Genomic DNA, 18,183 nt, shown 5'->3' on the forward strand with positions numbered 1-18,183 from the left:
AGTCCGACTGCTTTCATTTTGACACTGTTTAACTTTTAGGTTGAGAGGGTCATACAGTCCAAACATCAGCCCTTCTGCCTGCAGCGTTGTACAGTTTAACCATGACATGTTTTACGCCCAGTGTCAAATTGTAGACATTATGCACAGCGACTATTGGTCATATTCAATTTCTGTGACCTTCATTTTGATACCATTCAATCCTATGGTTAACAGGTTCAAATTTTAGCCTTCTACCATGGTACCGTGGAGATATCAATCATTCAAATCAAAATATAGGGTCCTGTGGTTAATATTAGCCTAAGGTGTCAGATTTACATTGGTAAGATCTAGAACATTAAAATAACAAACTGAATTTGCATGGATTTTATAGGGCTGTCCTTCATGAAAATGTCCTAAAAATCCTCACACTTGGGTGTTTCTTTTAAATGTCATAAAAGAAACACTCAAGTGTGAGGATTTTCAGGATATTTTCATTCATTTTAAGTTCTGTGTGACCTCTGCTCATTTTCCTTTTCGTTTTCCTTCCATCCTTTCCCCTGGGGAACCCATATGGTCCTCCAGTTTGCTTTTGAAGTCTTAATATTTAACATGACCACAGCATTAAATAGAAAGGAGCTAGTTGTGCTTTTTGCAGCCCTTACTCATGATTATTAATCTGAAACTACAAGTGTTTCCAGGTAACAATCCTCAGCTTTAAACAAATGAATTCTACATTATTATCTTGAAAGAAAGGAGAATTTTTAGAGTTTTTATCTACAAAATTGATTATTTTTGGAGTTATTATATATTTATTATCATGGAATTATGACTGCATTATTTCCTGTGTATTACCAAACTATGTTATTACCGAGTCATAATGTAATGTGTTGGCTAAATATTTACTCTCTTCTGTTTTTAGTGCTGTTCACTAACTGTCAACTGCATCTTATGGTTTTCTTTTTCAAAGCTCCCATATATCAACTATTGTACTATATATTATACTTAAATGAACCTGTAAAAAGACATTTCAGGGTAGCAGACACTTGATATCTTACCTCTGTCATCTTACTGGAGTGTATTTTTAAAGCTGATGCTGGTCTGATCTACACAGTGTGCCTTGTCTCTGTGTGGAGTATTGATCTCCCGCTAGGTCATGGTCACACGGCCAGGATCACTCAATAATAATTATCCTCTTTCCACCTCGGACAAGAGCCAGCTATCTCTGACCACGAGGAATTCACAACCAGGACTTAAGCTCCATTGCTACTGGCTGGTTCGATAGTAATGGACATACTGGAAATACTGACCTCAACTTTTCAGTTCATGCTCTATTTCCACATCACCAATGTTTTTTTCCATTTAGACTTATCCACATAGTGAGGAGTCAAACAGCATGGAGTTAACATGCAAAGAGGATGTGTGCCTCAGGTCACCGAAATACTTGTGAGGTGAAGACTTTGAAACCTTCCAGAGTTTAATATAAATCTTAAACTTTGGAATGGAAAAGGAAATGCCAAAGGTTAAAGGTTAACTCACTTTATTGACCATGTAGGGAAAGTTAGTCTCTGCATTTTACCCATCATAATACACTCACTGTATCCTTTATTAGGTTTAGCATTAGCATGTAGCACATTTAAAGCAATGAGCTGCCAATGAATCTGCTCAGGGACCAACTCCAGATCTTCATCAGTACCGTGGTCAGGGGCACCAACAGGAGAATTAAACCATGCACCAATCAGTCATAACCTTACAACCACTGACAGGGGAAGTGGTAATAATGTAGACTAGCATGTTGACCCGTCAGGATCCATGAGTTCTAGATATGGTAGTTTTTATGCTGTTGTGTATTTGTGCATGCTGTACCACATTTGTCCAGCAGTCACTGCCAAAGCGTTCTGGGTATAGCCAGGGTGTGATTTGTTAAAAACTAGGGGGGGGGGGGGTTACTTTTGTTTTGTTTTTTGTCGGAGTGGTGGGGGGTGCGGTCCACGGTCTGGAACTAACGTAACTAATGCTGGTGTGAGGAATGTTTTCAAATTCTGAGACTGCCAACAGTTCAGTTCAGGTGACCATTTGTGCCAGTAATGTAGGATATAGGTTTAAGAAAACACAGTCACAACCTGCCTGTTATTTCAACTGGTTTATTTATGTAAAAACCAGAGGGGGGGTTTATCCACCCCCCACCCCCCCAACAAATCGCACCCTGGGTATAGCAACGTGATTGTAAGGCTATTGTATTCCAAAATTACTAATATCTACCAAAATGTTGGTCCTATCAACTTGCTGTTTTCTCTAGTCTGTTCCTTGACTAAAAATACATAAATATGCCAAACTGCAGCAGTCAGCTCTGTCTGGATTTTGTGTGAATCCCCAGACACACATACATGCACACACACACGCACACAGAGGCCACTTGGCTTTTATAATATAGATTATCTCCACACACTCCATACAGGACCTGCAGTTTTGGAGATGCTCTGACCCAGTCATTTGGCCATCACAATTTGGCCCTTGACAAGTCTCTCAGATCCTTATGCTCCCCAGTATACACCACCAACTGAAAGGTGCCAGTGTGAGGAGATAATCAATATTATTACTACTTCACCTGCCACAGGTGATGTTATGGCTGCACAGTGTATACCAGTTTTTAAATGGTCAGGGAAATCAGAGGACCTGGAAGAAGCCTGTGTGGAGTAGATAGACAGTGGATAATACAGGATTATACCTACATATCAACATCATGCAATGGCAGGATGCATGTTTTCAGGTTGCATTCCATCATCGTAAACATTACATCTCAGCGACGTCATATGGGAATTTTTTCATTTGATCCCTTTGACCCAAGTATGAACTGATTAGAATACAGCCAAACAGCAAAAGTCACACATTTGATCTCACATTTTGCCTTACTTTCTGAAACACAGTATTAAACCATGTGCTACTGTAAATTAATTTAAATACATTTTAACTTTATTATGTGAATAATTTTTCAGTTGAAAGTGTCACCCCTCCCTGCTTAAATCTGACAGCTGTCATCCGGTACATTGCCTTGGAGTTAGAGTGGGATTAGAGAAAGATGAAAGTGGCAAGTCATCCAAACCTGGGCTCACAGCACACACTGTCATGTCAAGTGACCTCACTGCCAGAGCCAGTCTGACGCAAACATCTGATTTGACATGAATTTTTTTCAAAATTATTCCATCCCTTTTGAAGGTCACTTGTATCATACTGCTTTGTTTTGACTTGTTGATTTTGACAGCTGATAATACAGTATAGATTTGAATATTCTAATCTACAGACCTCAGTATATCAAGACATGTCATCCATTTCTATCATCCGTCACAAGTCTAATAGAAAATCATAAATTATATCCAACCCATTCTTCAAATATCAATAGATCTCTTAATGTATAGATGCTTGTAAACCATAACCTCCTGTTTTATAGCTGGTATAGTAAACATAACATACGACAGCTCTGATATAAGGGTGAGACACAGCAACAGTAATCCCTGAAAACATCTGCCCATGTACAGTATATTGTACAAATACATATATGCATATGCATGCACATGTCAACAAACGTGCATGCAGGTATGTACACACAGATGAAACACACATAAACATGTTGAGTATGATTTAAGTTCTTATTTCAGGCAGATCACACACTGATCCACATGCATGCACAGTGTGCAGATTAAGACTATCCCTTGCGGCAGAGGCTTACTTGACATCTCTTTCTAAGCTCTGCATTCTTCACCTCACTCCTCTCCCTTCATCTCCTGTTATCAGCACCATAAAAAGCAATGACCAACAGATGTGGCATGCAAGGGTCTTCCAACCCCTGACCTATGCATACATTTTAAACAAGGACACCACATGCTCCTGGTTTGAGAGAAAAACAGCAAAAAGCACAACACATGGGGGACGTTTGTTTTCATGCTATCATATTTCCAGACTGATAAAAACAAATTGCTGTTTAAAGTAGCACAAGACCAGTATTTTGATGTTAAACTAATACTGAGGGGAGATTTTATGACCTCTCTGAACGTGGATAATCAACAGCCTCTGAGGAAAGGAGCAGGATGGCTCCTGGGTCATGTGCTATGCATAAGGTATCCATATGTTATCCAGGCTGCAATGATGAAAGCACATTGATATTGCAACAGGCCATGCACTATTTGGACAGAAAAAAAATGCATGTCTTTTTGTAAAATGCATGACTACTTGTGTGGACATAAGAGGTGATTAATGCTTAATGAGCCGCTGATTTGAAGGGATCTGCCGACATGAAAAATGAGACACAAACAAGTCCAATACTTCATGCAAAGTCTGTTGCACATCTGAACGAAAAGTGGCCGTTGATACTGTGATGTTAGTAATAGCATCATGTATGTTATGTAAGTAGTTAGCGGGTGACGGCTCAAGGCTGGGCCGTATTACATGAAGTGCAGGGAGGGGGAGCCAGTATGTTTCAGGAGGGAGGGGTTGAGAGAGGCTGAGATAGTAAGGGAGAGAGAGGATGACAAGGGGGCAGGGTTGAGAGAGCAACAGTGAGAGAGCTGAGAGGTTAGGAGTCGGCAAGATAATCAGAAACAGGCCACTGACTCAGAGCTTGGTGCACAGCTGGTGTGATGGGTGAAGTGGCTGCAGGGTAACACTGAGTGGACGGACAGTGACAGTACACAATGGATGTACAGTGGAGTGGCTTCTTGCTGGGATGTAACACACTGGATCATTTTATCAGCTCAACAAGTATTTAACAGGAGATTTGTGGGGAAATAACTTCTACAGAATATTTGGACGTAAGCAGTAAGTGAATGGCTTTGGGAATCATCTGTTTTTTTCAAGTGACTGAGGGACTGATGCTTTTTTGATGTTCTACATTTTATTACATTTGATTTTTTATAAAGTATAGCAGCAGACATAAACAGACATTCTTTTGTGAAGTTTTGCAGTTTAGTTCCTCAAGATTTTGCCTGCAGCAGTTATGTAAAACAATACATTTATTCCTGGACTTGACTGAATCTGATTTGTTGCATCTCAAGCGTTTTTTTTTTTTTTTTTTTTTTTTTTTACACCTCATCTTCACAGTGGTATAAGATATTTATGTTTTGCAGAAGGTTGCTCCTGAAATGACCAGCAAAGTGAATCTTGATCGATCTGCACCCTTAACCAAGCAGAATAAGATGCTGGACGTTTCCACTGCATCAAACGAAAACAAATGATATGGAGAAGGGACACAAGCCAAAGGAGGTGCACTACAAAGTGATAAACCAGCTGCATCCTGCCAGGTTGGCAGTTCTGATGAGGTGTTTGAGCCATGTGGTCCACTGAGAGCATGGAGCCAGAAAAATCACACACCCAGAGCAGCCTCTTCAATAAGGTGGATGTGCCCGACCATGCTCACTACATCATTGCCTTTTTCGTCCTTGTCATTGGGACACTGGGCATCACTGGCAATGCTCTGGTTATGTTCGCCTTCTATAGGTGAGTGTGTGTGTGTGTGTGTGTGTGTGTGTGTGAGTGATTTATTTATTTATTTTTCATCTTTTTCATATTTTACTTTGTGCTGTTTGGACTGGATAGAAACCGATCATTTAAAGGTAATTTGTAAATTCCCCAGCTCTTGCAACCCTTATATAATGATATTCAAGGAAGATAAACTGTTATTTTGTAGACATAATACCTGTATCAAAAGTAAAACGGTCACATTCAAGACAATTTTAATCTCCAATATTGACACCAAATAGCATGCAAAGAAAAAAAAACATTATTATTGAGATGTGAATAATAAATTAACCCATAAAGACCCAAACATCCACGATCTACCTAAGTCATCAACTCATATAAACTATTTAATGTTGATCCACTAATCCATGGAAATAATTGGTGTGAATTGCAGTTTTTTTCTTTTCATCTTTTATGGTCATCAGATATGACCCATTTGGACATTCAGAGGCTCCATAGTGAACGTGGAAACACTGTCACTGTCATCTTCTACAACATTGATTCACCAGTAAAACCCATGGAGTTTGATCAATGACACTGGGTGGAGATACTTGGTTTATGTTCAGTTAATGATATATTTTGCTGAAAAAAATCACTTTTTCTTCATTTTTTTCTATTTTTTGGTATAATCCTCAACTTTACTCTGAGCTTTTATGAACATTTATATGATTAGTAAATTAAATGTAGAAAAATACCAGATTTTCACTGAAAAAGACACAACAAACAGACGATAATATGACAATAAATGGTGATAAATCACTTAAGAACGGTTAAATATAGAGAAAAATGTATTTGGGAATGGACACAAATGTCACACTGGGTCCTTATGGGTTAAAGGTATGTTATGGGTCATGTCTTTTGATCTTAACAAGCTCAACAGGCTTTTCAAAAGCTGGTAATGACATGAAATCTTTGCATCTCAGTCAAATGATCATTATCAGTTACATGGCACCAAACGGCTGCTCAAGTTAACTGATCTGTCCTGCACCGTGATCAACCTTGTGATTTGACACTGTTTTGGAATAGATTTTCTGTTAAGGCTTACATGTGCTTTTGCAAATGGTTGCAGCTGTAATGTCATGGAATATATACATCACAGTTGAGACACTGACAGGCTTATCGTGGGTGTGTTTTTACTTATATCACATGAAATGTCAAAAAAAATGTGAAAATATTCATCTTAACAATGCTTGACATGTGGTGTTGTTTGTAGCCTGAAGTCTGGATTGCAGTGGCATAAGCAAATCCATAAACTATGAGCAGAAAGTATTAAATCAAATAGTGAAATAGTGAAATGGTCAATGAACAGGACTCATAGTTAAGACACACATGGATCCATATCCATAGAAGTTAACACAATTACTATAATCTACATCAGAAGGCTCTAAAGGATTTAGAGCAGTGTTTTTCAACTGTGGGGTCGCCTGGAATTCAAATGGGGTCGCCTGAAATTTCTAGTAATTGATAAAAAAAACCAACTTACTAATAAAAAATATATGGTGAGTTGAGAGAGACATTCACATACATAAAAGACATGATAAACTCTGCAGCTGAAACTGAAGCACTGTGGTACTGTTTATGTGTCAAATGTTCATTGTGGTTGGTTTCAGATCCTGCAGCTCTTTCATAATTCATAATTTTAGTTATTGTTTGTTCAGTATTAATTGTCAGCCTTGTAAATATAAGCTGGACTGACTGTACATATCCTGACCAAGGAAAATAAAATTCTCACTTTGTGCAGTAATCTACACCTGGCTTTTCTGCCTCCGTCCAGAATAATATAATTATATAGACTAAATGTTTTCTAAAATTAACGTTTATTTGCAACATAGTATAGCAAACTACTACATGATCAAAAATAAATTCATTTTAGCAAAAAAAAAAAAAAAAAGTCTCCGTTTTGAATGTCTGGGGTTAAAAAATTTGTGATGTTGAAATGGGGTGACATGCTAAAAAAGGTTGGGAACCACTGGTTTAGAGGAAATTATGTATAATAAAAGTGCTGCACTACTGTCATAGTATCTATCATTCAGCTGTTTCTCTTTTGTGTTTATGTAATTTAGACTTTAGCGTTGACCTTTTCCTGCTCTACTGACACTAGTTACTTCATAGAAACTGGGTCACAGAGTGTCTGTGTGTATGTGTGCGTGTCGTGGGGGATTTTCAGGAGCTTTTATATTCCATCTGTCCATCACAGCAGATAGATTAAATGGACTCTTCATTGTATCCCACTAATAATTTGTGTTTACTGAATCAGAAATGTACACAGTGTTGTTATGGTTTCCAAGAAAAATCAGTCATCCCCTCTCTGTGTGTCTGTTAATGAGACAGAGAGGCTGAGAGACTGACACAATGATCTCAAATGTGAGATGACTCCTATTTTGTGACCGATGGAAATGGTCCCATTAGCATCTGTTTTCATACAGATTTACACCCACAAATGTATGTAACCTAATTTCATGGGATTTGGTTAGGTAAAGGGAGCAAGCCACAAATTCAGAAGACACAGTAATGGAGTTGAATCAATGAAAAGCCGTGGAGGCAGACAGCAGCTCAATATGATACTTAATCAAGCTGTTATGAGTACAGGTTCAAACAGAGTTTTCTGGTTCAATATAGATATTACGTCAGAATAATAGTGACTGTTCAAATAGTTTGAGATATTATTTATTTGTTTCTTTGTTTTTCTGTCTTTCTGCCCAGTTTACTCAGTGCTTATTCTAGTTATTATTACTACTATAATTATCACCATGGTTGTTATTGTTAGTGTTGCTGACATTTTCTTTTGAGGGCCTTCGCCATCTTCTTCTTCCTTTTTCTCCCCCTTCACTCTTTCCTTCTCTTCTCTCCCTCTCTTCTCCTCCCCCCTGTTCCTCCATGTCAGATCAAAATGCGGTTCAACAAAACTCATAATAAAGACAGTAGAATATCAAGGGGAGCCTCATGTACTTTGTGAAGTTTCCCTTGGCAAAGCGAATTTGTTCAGCACCAAAAGGCAGCCGGATTACCACGCTGCTGTTAGGATGCTGGACAACACAAGTTTAAAAAAAAAAAAAGTTTGAGATACACATAATTATGGTATCAATCAATATATACAGTCTTAGTGTGGGAAAAATGAGACCAAATTCTTTACTTATTTTTCTTTGCTGTAAATATAAAAATTTTAATTATGGATGGTGACGTGTGAGCATATAAGTGAGAAATTAACAGCAACAAGATGGTATTTTTAACAAATGTTTTAAACATTAGATATGCACATTTAGCCTCTCCCATGACCTTTAACCTTAATGACATTTGAGATGATGTAGTTTTTAGTTTATTTCTGTTTAATTGTTGTTTGACCAGAACTCATTTAGAAGAGAAAGAGTCTTTATTTGTCAGTAATTTATAGAATAGAATAGAATAGAATAGAATAGAATAGAATAGAGATCTTTATTGTCCACATATGGTCCCACAGAAACATAAAATCTTATAACACTATTAACCAACAGTTTCTCTGTCGATCTGGAAAATCGAAGGGCGTCCTAGCCAAAATAGGCAGCAGCACAGTTAACCAGGTTTCACATCTGCAACCAAACATACATATGAACAAACATATGGAATATAAAGCAAGTCAAACATGACTAATATCTACAGCCAAATGCCTCTGCCTCTGTGTCACTTAAAATCCCTTAAAAATTTTATAAGGGGAGGGATATTATAACTCAACATAATGCCCCCCCACACACACACATACACACCCTCACCTTCACAGGACTGTTCCAACGTGCAATATAACTGCAATATTCAGTACTGATTTTTTTTTTTTAGTTTTTTTGTACTCACACACAGTTTTATATGCATATTTATTCTATCTTCTATATTCTATAGTTTTTATATGCATATTTATTCTATCTTCTATATATTATCCTCTATGTACAGTCATGGAAAAAATAATTAGACTATCAAAAGTCATCAAAAACAATGGTTATGTAATCAAGTCCTGTGTGTATCATGTGACTAAAACAGACAGAAAAGAAAACATGGAATGCCTGAAAGCACTGTTTTTGGCAGTACAATGCTATAGCTATTGATGTGAGAACTGAAGTGATTTTGGTTATTTAAAAAAAAAAAAAAAACATGTAAAATGGCTAGATATCAGCTCTTAAATTAAACTCTTCTGAGCTATTTTTGTTGTTATCATTATATTTGTCCAAACCAATGAACCTTTAGTTGTTCCAGTCCATTAAAATGAACAACAAGTTGAAGAAAACAAGGGTGGTCTAATAATTTTTCCAAGACTTTATGGTGCCTGTTTTATATTTATTGCTGCTCCCTGCTGAGAAAACTGCATCAAAATTTCATTTTTGATGTAAAATCTGGAATGGCAAATACAGTCTGTCTAAGTCTAATTATCCAGTGAGACCAAGTCCTTAAGTCTGAGGTCATTTTTCATTGATTCCAAGCAGAGGGAGCAGTGTATTGTAATGTCGTTTTCCCATTGCAGTTGACCTTTGGAACATACAGACAGTATATATGAAGAAGAAAATAATAAAAACTGTGGATGAAATCCCTATCATTAATCATCACCACTGACTGGTATTAATTAAGTGACTGAAAGAAAATGATTTGTTTTTCTTTTTCTGTTCTTCCCTGTGTGTGTGTATAGTAACAAGAAGCTTCGTAATCTGCCTAACTACTTCATCATGAACCTGGCAGTCAGTGATTTCCTCATGGCCTTCACACAATCACCCATCTTCTTCATCAACTGCCTCTACAAGGAATGGGTGTTTGGGGAGATGGGTAATTTGTTTTTTTAATTCCCTTTGACAGTATGCTGTAGTTAGATCTGCTGCTCTACAGTTGTCCATATGCTCTCCCTCCTTGTAGGCTGTAAGATGTATGCGTTCTGTGGAGCCCTGTTTGGCATCACTTCCATGATCAACCTCCTGGCCATCTCTATCGACCGCTACTTGGTTATCACCAAGCCCTTACAGGTCATGAACTGGAACTCCAAGCGAAGAACCACAGTGGCCATCATCATGGTTTGGCTGTATTCTCTGGCGTGGAGTTTGGCTCCTCTGATTGGCTGGAGTGAGTTCCCCTGGATATTATTCACAATTCTTCATATATTCATCATATCATAGAAGTACATCTCCTTTTGTATCACAGCCTAAAATTAAAAGACAAATGATGACATGATTTATGTTCAGTACATCTTAAAATATGTGTTACTTATATGTATCTTAAGGTGATGTTTTTCCTCTCTAGGCTCGTATATCCCTGAGGGCCTCATGACATCTTGTACATGGGATTATGTCACATTCACAACAGCCAACAGAAGCTACACAATGATGTTATGCTGTTTCGTCTTCTTCATTCCCCTGGGAATCATCTTTTACTGCTATGTCTTAATGTTTCTGGCCATAAGAAAGACTAGCAGGTACTGTAACCTTTATGTGAGAGTGTATGCGTACATCCTGTGTCCATCTTAGCATTACTTTATAGCAGGGGTTCTTAAACTTTTTTCATACTAAGGACCACTTTATAATTAAAAAAAATAATAAAATGAAAAAAAAAATTATGGACCACCTAACCAGCCGTTCAGTTTCCCACTACCACCCTAAAAAAAAAACCTTTTTAAACAGCCTATATCACAATATTATTATATTTTGTATATTACAAATTAAGTCTGCAGTATATTACAAATGGTGCTAACAGCTCAATGCTAACAGCATGTCTTTGCACCTTGTTGCTAACATTGGTCGTCATTTTTCCAGCTTTTCTCCTCAGTCACTGATCTATTGTCATATTTTAGAACTGTTCAAGACACTCTTCATTTCGTTTTGTTTCACTCTTTGTTTCTGGTTAGTAGCTATTCTACTTCATTTCCAACACAATTCACAAGTCAAGAGAGTTCTTTGATATGACAATAGGTAACCGAAGTAGCCTAACCGTATAGAGACGGTGACACAAAATGTGGGTTTGCATAGACAAATTCAATATTTAGACTACATTTGATTCACTTTTAATTTTATTTATTCATTTTAATTTTAATTTAGAAAACAACTATCTGTATTTGTAACTTTGCTTTGGAAGTCAGACGAGGGTGATTTAAGAAACACTGATATAATTGGACTTTTTTATGACATCCTCTCGCAGACCACATGGGGGCGCTCACGGAACACACTTTGAGTATCACTGCTTTATAGCTAAAAAATAAGACATAAATGTAATGTAAATGAATTGAAACTGTGACAGACAGAGTTACTTTGCATCATCTTGTTTCAGTCAAAATTTTATTTCAGAATTACAATAAAAAATAAACCATGGTTTCTTTTCTTTTTCATCTGACTCCACTTATAGGGAGGTGGAGCGACTGGGGACTCAAGTGAGGAAATCCACTTTGATCCAGCAGAAGTCCATCAGGAGTGAGTGGAAGTTGGCTAAAATCGCTTTTGTCGTCATTGTAGTTTACGTTCTGTCCTGGTCACCGTACGCCTGTGTCACCTTGATTTCCTGGGCTGGGTAAGACTTGTTTTCTTTTCTTTTTTTTTTTTTTTTTTTTTTTTAATCTATGCTCTTTTATGGATTAACCCTTTTACCCCTGAGATATCACTTCAGGTAAACGTGCTGCTGTGAATTTGTTTCAGTGTCATAAAAGCTGCTGTGAGTTTGTGCTTGTGTTCGTTTTCGTCACTAGTTTTGTTTTACTGTGTTTTTGGGTCAAAATAAGGTGGAATAACAGAAAAAGACAAAGAGAGGAAATGAAGTTTGACAGGTTTTTACTAAATTAGGCACTCAGAATGTACATCAATAAGAAATTTAGGATGTAGAACATGAAGTGTGAACTGGAACACACTGAACAACAAGGATTCGAATTTTGGCCCAGTAGTTTTTGTTTTGGGGCTCTTTTTTTTCCTAAATCAGTTCAGCTGCTTTTTGGCACCTGATTGAACTCTAAAAAGCAGTTACACGGTCAAAACTAGGTAAAAATGCAGTAAAAAAAAAAAAAAAAAAAAGAAAAGAAGAGAAAATTCATGACAACACTGCAAACAACAATAAAAAAAAAAAAAAAGAAAACAAAGACAATGGTGTGAAAAACTGAGCATGCTCAGTTGTCTATGGAAAGAACAAGGTCTATTTTATCAGCACATTTATATTCACATTTCTATTGAGTAAATGGTTGACCACAGACACGATCGGGGTTAAAAGGTTAATGTTTTATTATATGATTGATAATAGATCATAATGACATGTGATTGTATGTATGTAATATTGTATGTAAACTCAGATAAACATAAAATCATTTACACTTTTTTTGACACTCACTGCATAAATGAATTTACACCAGAGGCATCTTTAATTGGGGCAAATAGTCTCAACCATCCCAGGTTGTAGACAGGGAAAACTCCTCCCATTCACCATCTGGGTCTTCATGGTCATGCTCACTGTTTGACTTCACACTCCATTTTAGCACCAACACATGCTTTATTCAGAGATTCAAATGGAGCAGACACATTGGGTTGTTGGTGGAGGAGTGTTTTATTACATTAATGTTCTGTGAGACATGAATTCACTGTCTGAACTTAATCTGTCCAGACATCCGAAGTGTTGGGAATGCTACCTGTAACACCATGTTAAAGGTTGCAGATTAGTGGTTAACCTATTCCAAATGTATTTAATAATGGGATTTAATACTTTTTATCACATCCAGTTACTTGGCCATCCAAACTGAAAAAAAAAACAAAAACATTTTTTGCATTAGCATATCATTTTGCAGCTGTAATGTAAACATCTCTCTCATTAAAGGGGATGTGTTTGATACTGATATTCCAAAATCTCAACAGAAAAGGGAAGTCATGTATCCACAGATTGTGTGGATACTGAATAAAGTATAAAGTTCATGGTTTACACACATCTGTGCTATGCAATCATTAAGGTTCGTCCATCAAAATAACACCGTGTCTCATAATTGTCATGTGCTGTGTCAGCTGATAGTTTACCTTATAGCTCTGTTATCTTAACTCTGTTTTTTGACAGAAAACAAACATGATAAAATCATAAATCACCTCTGTTTTCTGTACAGTTTGTGTTCAGTAGTTGCACTAAAGATCTATCTAATCTAATCTAATCTAATCTAATCTAATCTAATCTGGAATCGTCCAAACAAGGTCAGAACCGTCACAGTTCAGGCTGAACCGTGAACTAACAGTGAACTCAGCAAAAATAATAACATCATAAAATAACTTCATGCTTTCATAAACCTCATTATCAAACTCACCCATGTAGAAAAAATACTGTGATTTCGGCATCAAACTCCCTTCTTTTCATTTAGAGTTGTGTCCAGTGGTGAAAACAGCTTTTATCACTTTGTCACTTTCTTTGACTCTGAAAATTGTTTCTTAATGGTTCTCATCCCATCTCAGAACTTTGTGACGCTTTGATCAAAGGCCACATGGAGTTATTTTTAGTCATCATGGGAGACTAACAGAGTGACCCACTACTTTCTCTAGTGGTCACATAAATCCCTCAGCCTATCAGATTCACTCTATATCAACTATTATTCAAAACATTTGTATCTTTGACATAATTTCAGGAATCTTTAATTCTGAACAGTCTGATGATACTAGTAGAAATACTAGATATAGCCTCTTTAACTTTAATGTAATGTTACTCTTAACTACATAACGATAGTATTGGTAACACTATATACTGATGTACACTAACTTAGCAGTACAAGAGGTGGTATCAGTGTGATAGATTTTAGCAGGAAGTAACGGTGAGGAAGAGCTTACCTAAATCGTGTTGAATGTACCATATGTAATTTTGTATCAGCTAGACACCATGTAACTTAGAATGAATAACAGCCAACCGACAGTGAAGTTCCTTACATGTCCTCTTCTTATCCAATCCATCAAAACATTCACTAAACCACATGTGGCTTTCAGGACATACAGCACAAGGAGATAGAACAGAGTTACATAACACTGAAATCACATCTTTCGCGTGTAAAGGTAGCCCTGCTCACACACAAATAGGAGGATTTAACTACTGTTCTGAGGCAGCTGGTGCATTTTGGGTAATCCCTAACCCGCCTTTTGTCATTGACATATAAAAGGGAAACTTGGGTCATGTTGGACGTGTTCATGTTATTCACTCAAAACGGAAGATTACTTTATTTTTCAATGTGGTATTATTATTATTATTATTATTATTGTTTCAAACTACACTGAATTAATTTTGTTTCTGTTGTTCTTTTTTATGCAGGTATGCTAACATCCTGTCCCCATACTCTAAGGCTGTACCTGCAATCATAGCAAAAGCCTCCACTATCTACAACCCTTTCATCTACGCTATTATACACAACAAGTACAGGTAAATGTAATCAGCGCAGCATTGATTCTGAGCCTTTTTCACTGTGTTAGCATGGCGCAGTCCATCGCAATTAAAAAAAAAAGTGACAAAATATTTTGTTGATGACTTTCACACTTATTTGTCTCAGTGTTTTCTCATTTTTCTATATTCTCAACAGGACGACTCTGTCAGAGAAGTTTCCGTGCTTGCGTTTTCTGTCTCCGACCCCTCGAAAAGAGTGCATCTCTTCCTCCATCAGTGAGTCCTCCTTCAGGGACTCCATCATCAGCAGACAGTCCACAGCTTCAAGGACTCACTTTATTACTGCATCATCCAACTCCACTGATATGGTGATTATACAGAAATATTCTTTTTTTTTTGGTCTGTTCAGAACATTGCTTCAGGTGAAACTTATTTTCCTTTTATCAAATTTCTAAGCGATATCAGGTTGCACATTAAACCACACAGCTGATGTGAATATGCGTTCTTCATTCTATTTCCTTGATTTTTTTTGGCAAGTATGGATACTACTAGACATGATATTGCCCTCTACAGGATAAAAATATACCATGAGTGAACTCATGAGTGCTTCTGAAAGTTGATACTCTCATTTTGGCCAAAGAGAGAATTAACAGAAAAAGACAGAATTTTTTTAGTTTGCCATTTCATGTTTGACTGTCTTAGGGCTTCCACACTCACACAACCCAGAAGAACGTTAAATATGTACACACACACATGCACACAAAGAGTCGCGTAAAAGTTTTTAGACCACCGCTTGTTTTCTTCAATTTCTTGTTCATTTTAATGCCTGGTACAACTAAAGGTACATTTGTTTGGACAAATATAATGATAACAACAAAAATAGCTCATAAGACTTTAATTTAAGAGCTGATATCGAACCATTTTCCATGTTTTCTTGCTAATAACCAAAATCACTTAGGTTCTTACATCAATAGCTATGGCATTCTACTGCCAAAAACAGTGCTTTTAGGCATTCCATGTTTTCTTTTCTGTCTGTTTTAGTCACATGATACACACTGGAGTTAGTACTTGATCTCATAACTGTTGTTTTTGATGACTTTTGGTAGTCTCATAATTTTTTCCGCGACTGTATATTTATATATTGTGCACACTTAACAGTTACTAACAGTGTGGCAAGAAATGTGCAAAGGACTCAAGAGCACGACTCCAAACACTCTTGACTGTAAATGAATTCTTTTATACTGAAAGTACACAAAAAAGAAAAAGGCAGAACACTAAACTAAAAAAACCCCACACTATTACAAAATAGAAAAACTAGAAATCTATACTGGGAAACATGGCTGAATCGCTTGCATGAAACACCAAGATGAACTGGAACAAGGACAGCGAAGCAGACAAACTAAATACACAAAAGAGGTCAGGATGATTGAAGCACAGGTGTGGCAGATAAGAGCAGGGCAGACAATCACTGAGGCGGGAAACACATAGGGAGGGAGTGTAAAAGTGACACAAGGAACAAGGTAAAGTAATACAAAATACAACAGGAAGTGAACCTAACAATGCAGAAAACCACGACAAAAGACTTATGAGTCTGACAAAGATGTGACACAGTGAGTCTTTTTATTCTAAATTTGAAGAGAAAATGGTACCTTTCTCTGGTCTTCTTTTCCCATAATCCTTGCAATTGCCTTTCAACAGCCTCTTTGATTTTTCCTGTCATTTCCAACTGAAACATTAACATTTATTTCTTCTTTCCTGGATCTGACCTTGCTGTAGAGTTTGTTATATGACTTCCCTCAGTCCAGGAACCCACTATTTTACATCCACTACTGATTCTAAAGAAAACAAACAAAATCATTCTTATTGACAGAATTATTACTTTTGTATCTTTAGCATTGACATTAGATTTTTCTCTTTTTTCTTCTCCTGTAGGTATTTAGGGATGTGGAGATGGAGCTTGTAGGCAGGAAGTCATTTGGTTCTGTACGGAGCATGTCGCTGTACAGTCAGTCTTGCAGGGCGAAGTCCTACAAAAAACAGTTAGAGCAGAAGACCATGATGACCCATGCAATAGAGAAGGTGAGAACACATGACCTGAAAAGTCATGTGGAAATGATCTGAATGGGTTTCTGGTTACAAAGAAAACTATTATAAAACCTCATCGCATGTGCTTATGTGAATTATCCTCATTCCCTGCATGAATTCATATGTTTGCTTTTGGCCATTGATCTGTGTATTTGTGTGTCTTTGCAATGCCAGCATCCATCTACCATGAGTGACTCATCTAGCAGCTGTGACCATGAACTAGTCTCCAGCTCTCTCACCATCGCCACTCTCCCCTTAGTTCTTACCAGGAAGCGAAGCAAGAGTCTGACCAACCAGTTCTCAGGTGCAATGGAGAAGAGCAGCGTCAGAGATAAACTAAGAAACCACAGTAGCAATTCTTTTGATTCTCTGAATTTTGGGAAAATCCCATCGAGCGATGTAACGTCATCTCGAGATGTTCCACGTATTATCGTCATCAGTCCTACGTCTGAAAGTAGCCTCATCAACCGTGACAGCATCTGCAGGGAGGAAAGTGTGGAGGCGATGGAGGACAATGTTTTTGTCAGCTTAAACTTCTCATCAGAGGTGTTTGAAGCAGTGGAGTTACTTTCTTGATTTAAAAACAGTCACCTCCAACAACCACCTGTGTTGGCTTTGGACAGTGCATTCATCCACTAAACTTATTCTGCTGCCTCATCCCGAAAAACTAAGTTGTTCCAGTTTTTATATTGTCCTTACAGTGACTGAGCTGACTTAAAAACGATGAAGCCTTTCTCACCCATGGACAGAAAAAAACTATCTTATTATGTCATGAAATTAAGATGTGAGATCTGAGTGTAAATGTTACACGTTTGATTAAAGAAAACTCTTCATGGTGACTTTTGATTTGTATTTATGTGAACATGGCATAACAAATATTTCCTGGTTCCTAGATATAAAAAAAAAAAAAAACACCTAAATGTATATTTTGTTGCATGTGTACAGTGTTGTATTATGTGCTTAAAATTGTGTCTTAAAATATATTGATTCATTTATCTATTGCACTGAAACACAAGTTGTCCCACAGTAAATGCTGCCATTAATGGACAATGACACTTTACTTGCATTTGTTGGTATACAATTTATATTTTATCACTTGATACACGTGCATTGGTTGTGTTTATTGCATTGAATATGATGAAGTGAGTTTCATGTAAGTCCATGTGCTGAAACATTCTGTATCAAAGTGAACTTTAGAAAAATACACATTATAATCCTGCTTTTATGATTAAAACAGAAAGGATGTCATACCTTTGATCCAATGAATTGATATTAAAATAATTTTTATACAAA

General features: G+C 37.0%; 1 protein-coding gene across 2 annotated transcripts; it reads left to right on the forward strand.

Annotated features, from left to right (window-relative positions):
• The first annotated feature begins 4,521 nt into the window (after positions 1–4,521).
• Positions 4,522–18,183, forward strand: opn4xb (opsin 4xb). Of its 2 annotated transcripts, none has more exons than XM_030143858.1 (9): positions 4,522–5,466; positions 10,136–10,269; positions 10,357–10,560; positions 10,738–10,909; positions 11,833–11,994; positions 14,737–14,844; positions 15,002–15,173; positions 16,738–16,884; positions 17,065–18,183. In XM_030143858.1, the coding sequence occupies exons 1-9, from the start codon at positions 5,300–5,302 to the stop codon at positions 17,464–17,466; spliced, it is 1,668 nt and encodes a 555-aa protein (XP_029999718.1). In that variant the 5' UTR covers positions 4,522–5,299; the 3' UTR covers positions 17,467–18,183. The 2 variants fall into 2 exon arrangements, with proteins under 2 accessions (XP_029999718.1, XP_029999719.1); XM_030143859.1 differs by having other exon boundaries at positions 17,150–17,270.

Source organism: Sphaeramia orbicularis, chromosome 9 (assembly GCF_902148855.1).
Source record: "Sphaeramia orbicularis chromosome 9, fSphaOr1.1, whole genome shotgun sequence".
NCBI classification, from domain to species: Eukaryota; Metazoa; Chordata; class Actinopteri; order Kurtiformes; family Apogonidae; genus Sphaeramia; species Sphaeramia orbicularis.

Excerpts from the sequence above, each read along its gene's own strand:
- opn4xb (XM_030143858.1), top strand. The coding sequence starts at position 5,300 with ATGTGGTCCACTGAGAGCATGGAGCCAGAAAAATCACACACCCAGAGC. Across the intron at positions 10,561-10,737 it reads GGCTCCTCTGATTGGCTGGA|GCTCGTATATCCCTGAGGGC; the intron begins GTGAGTTCCCCT and ends TTTCCTCTCTAG. Across the intron at positions 15,174-16,737 it reads CATCCAACTCCACTGATATG|GTATTTAGGGATGTGGAGAT; the intron begins GTGATTATACAG and ends CTTCTCCTGTAG.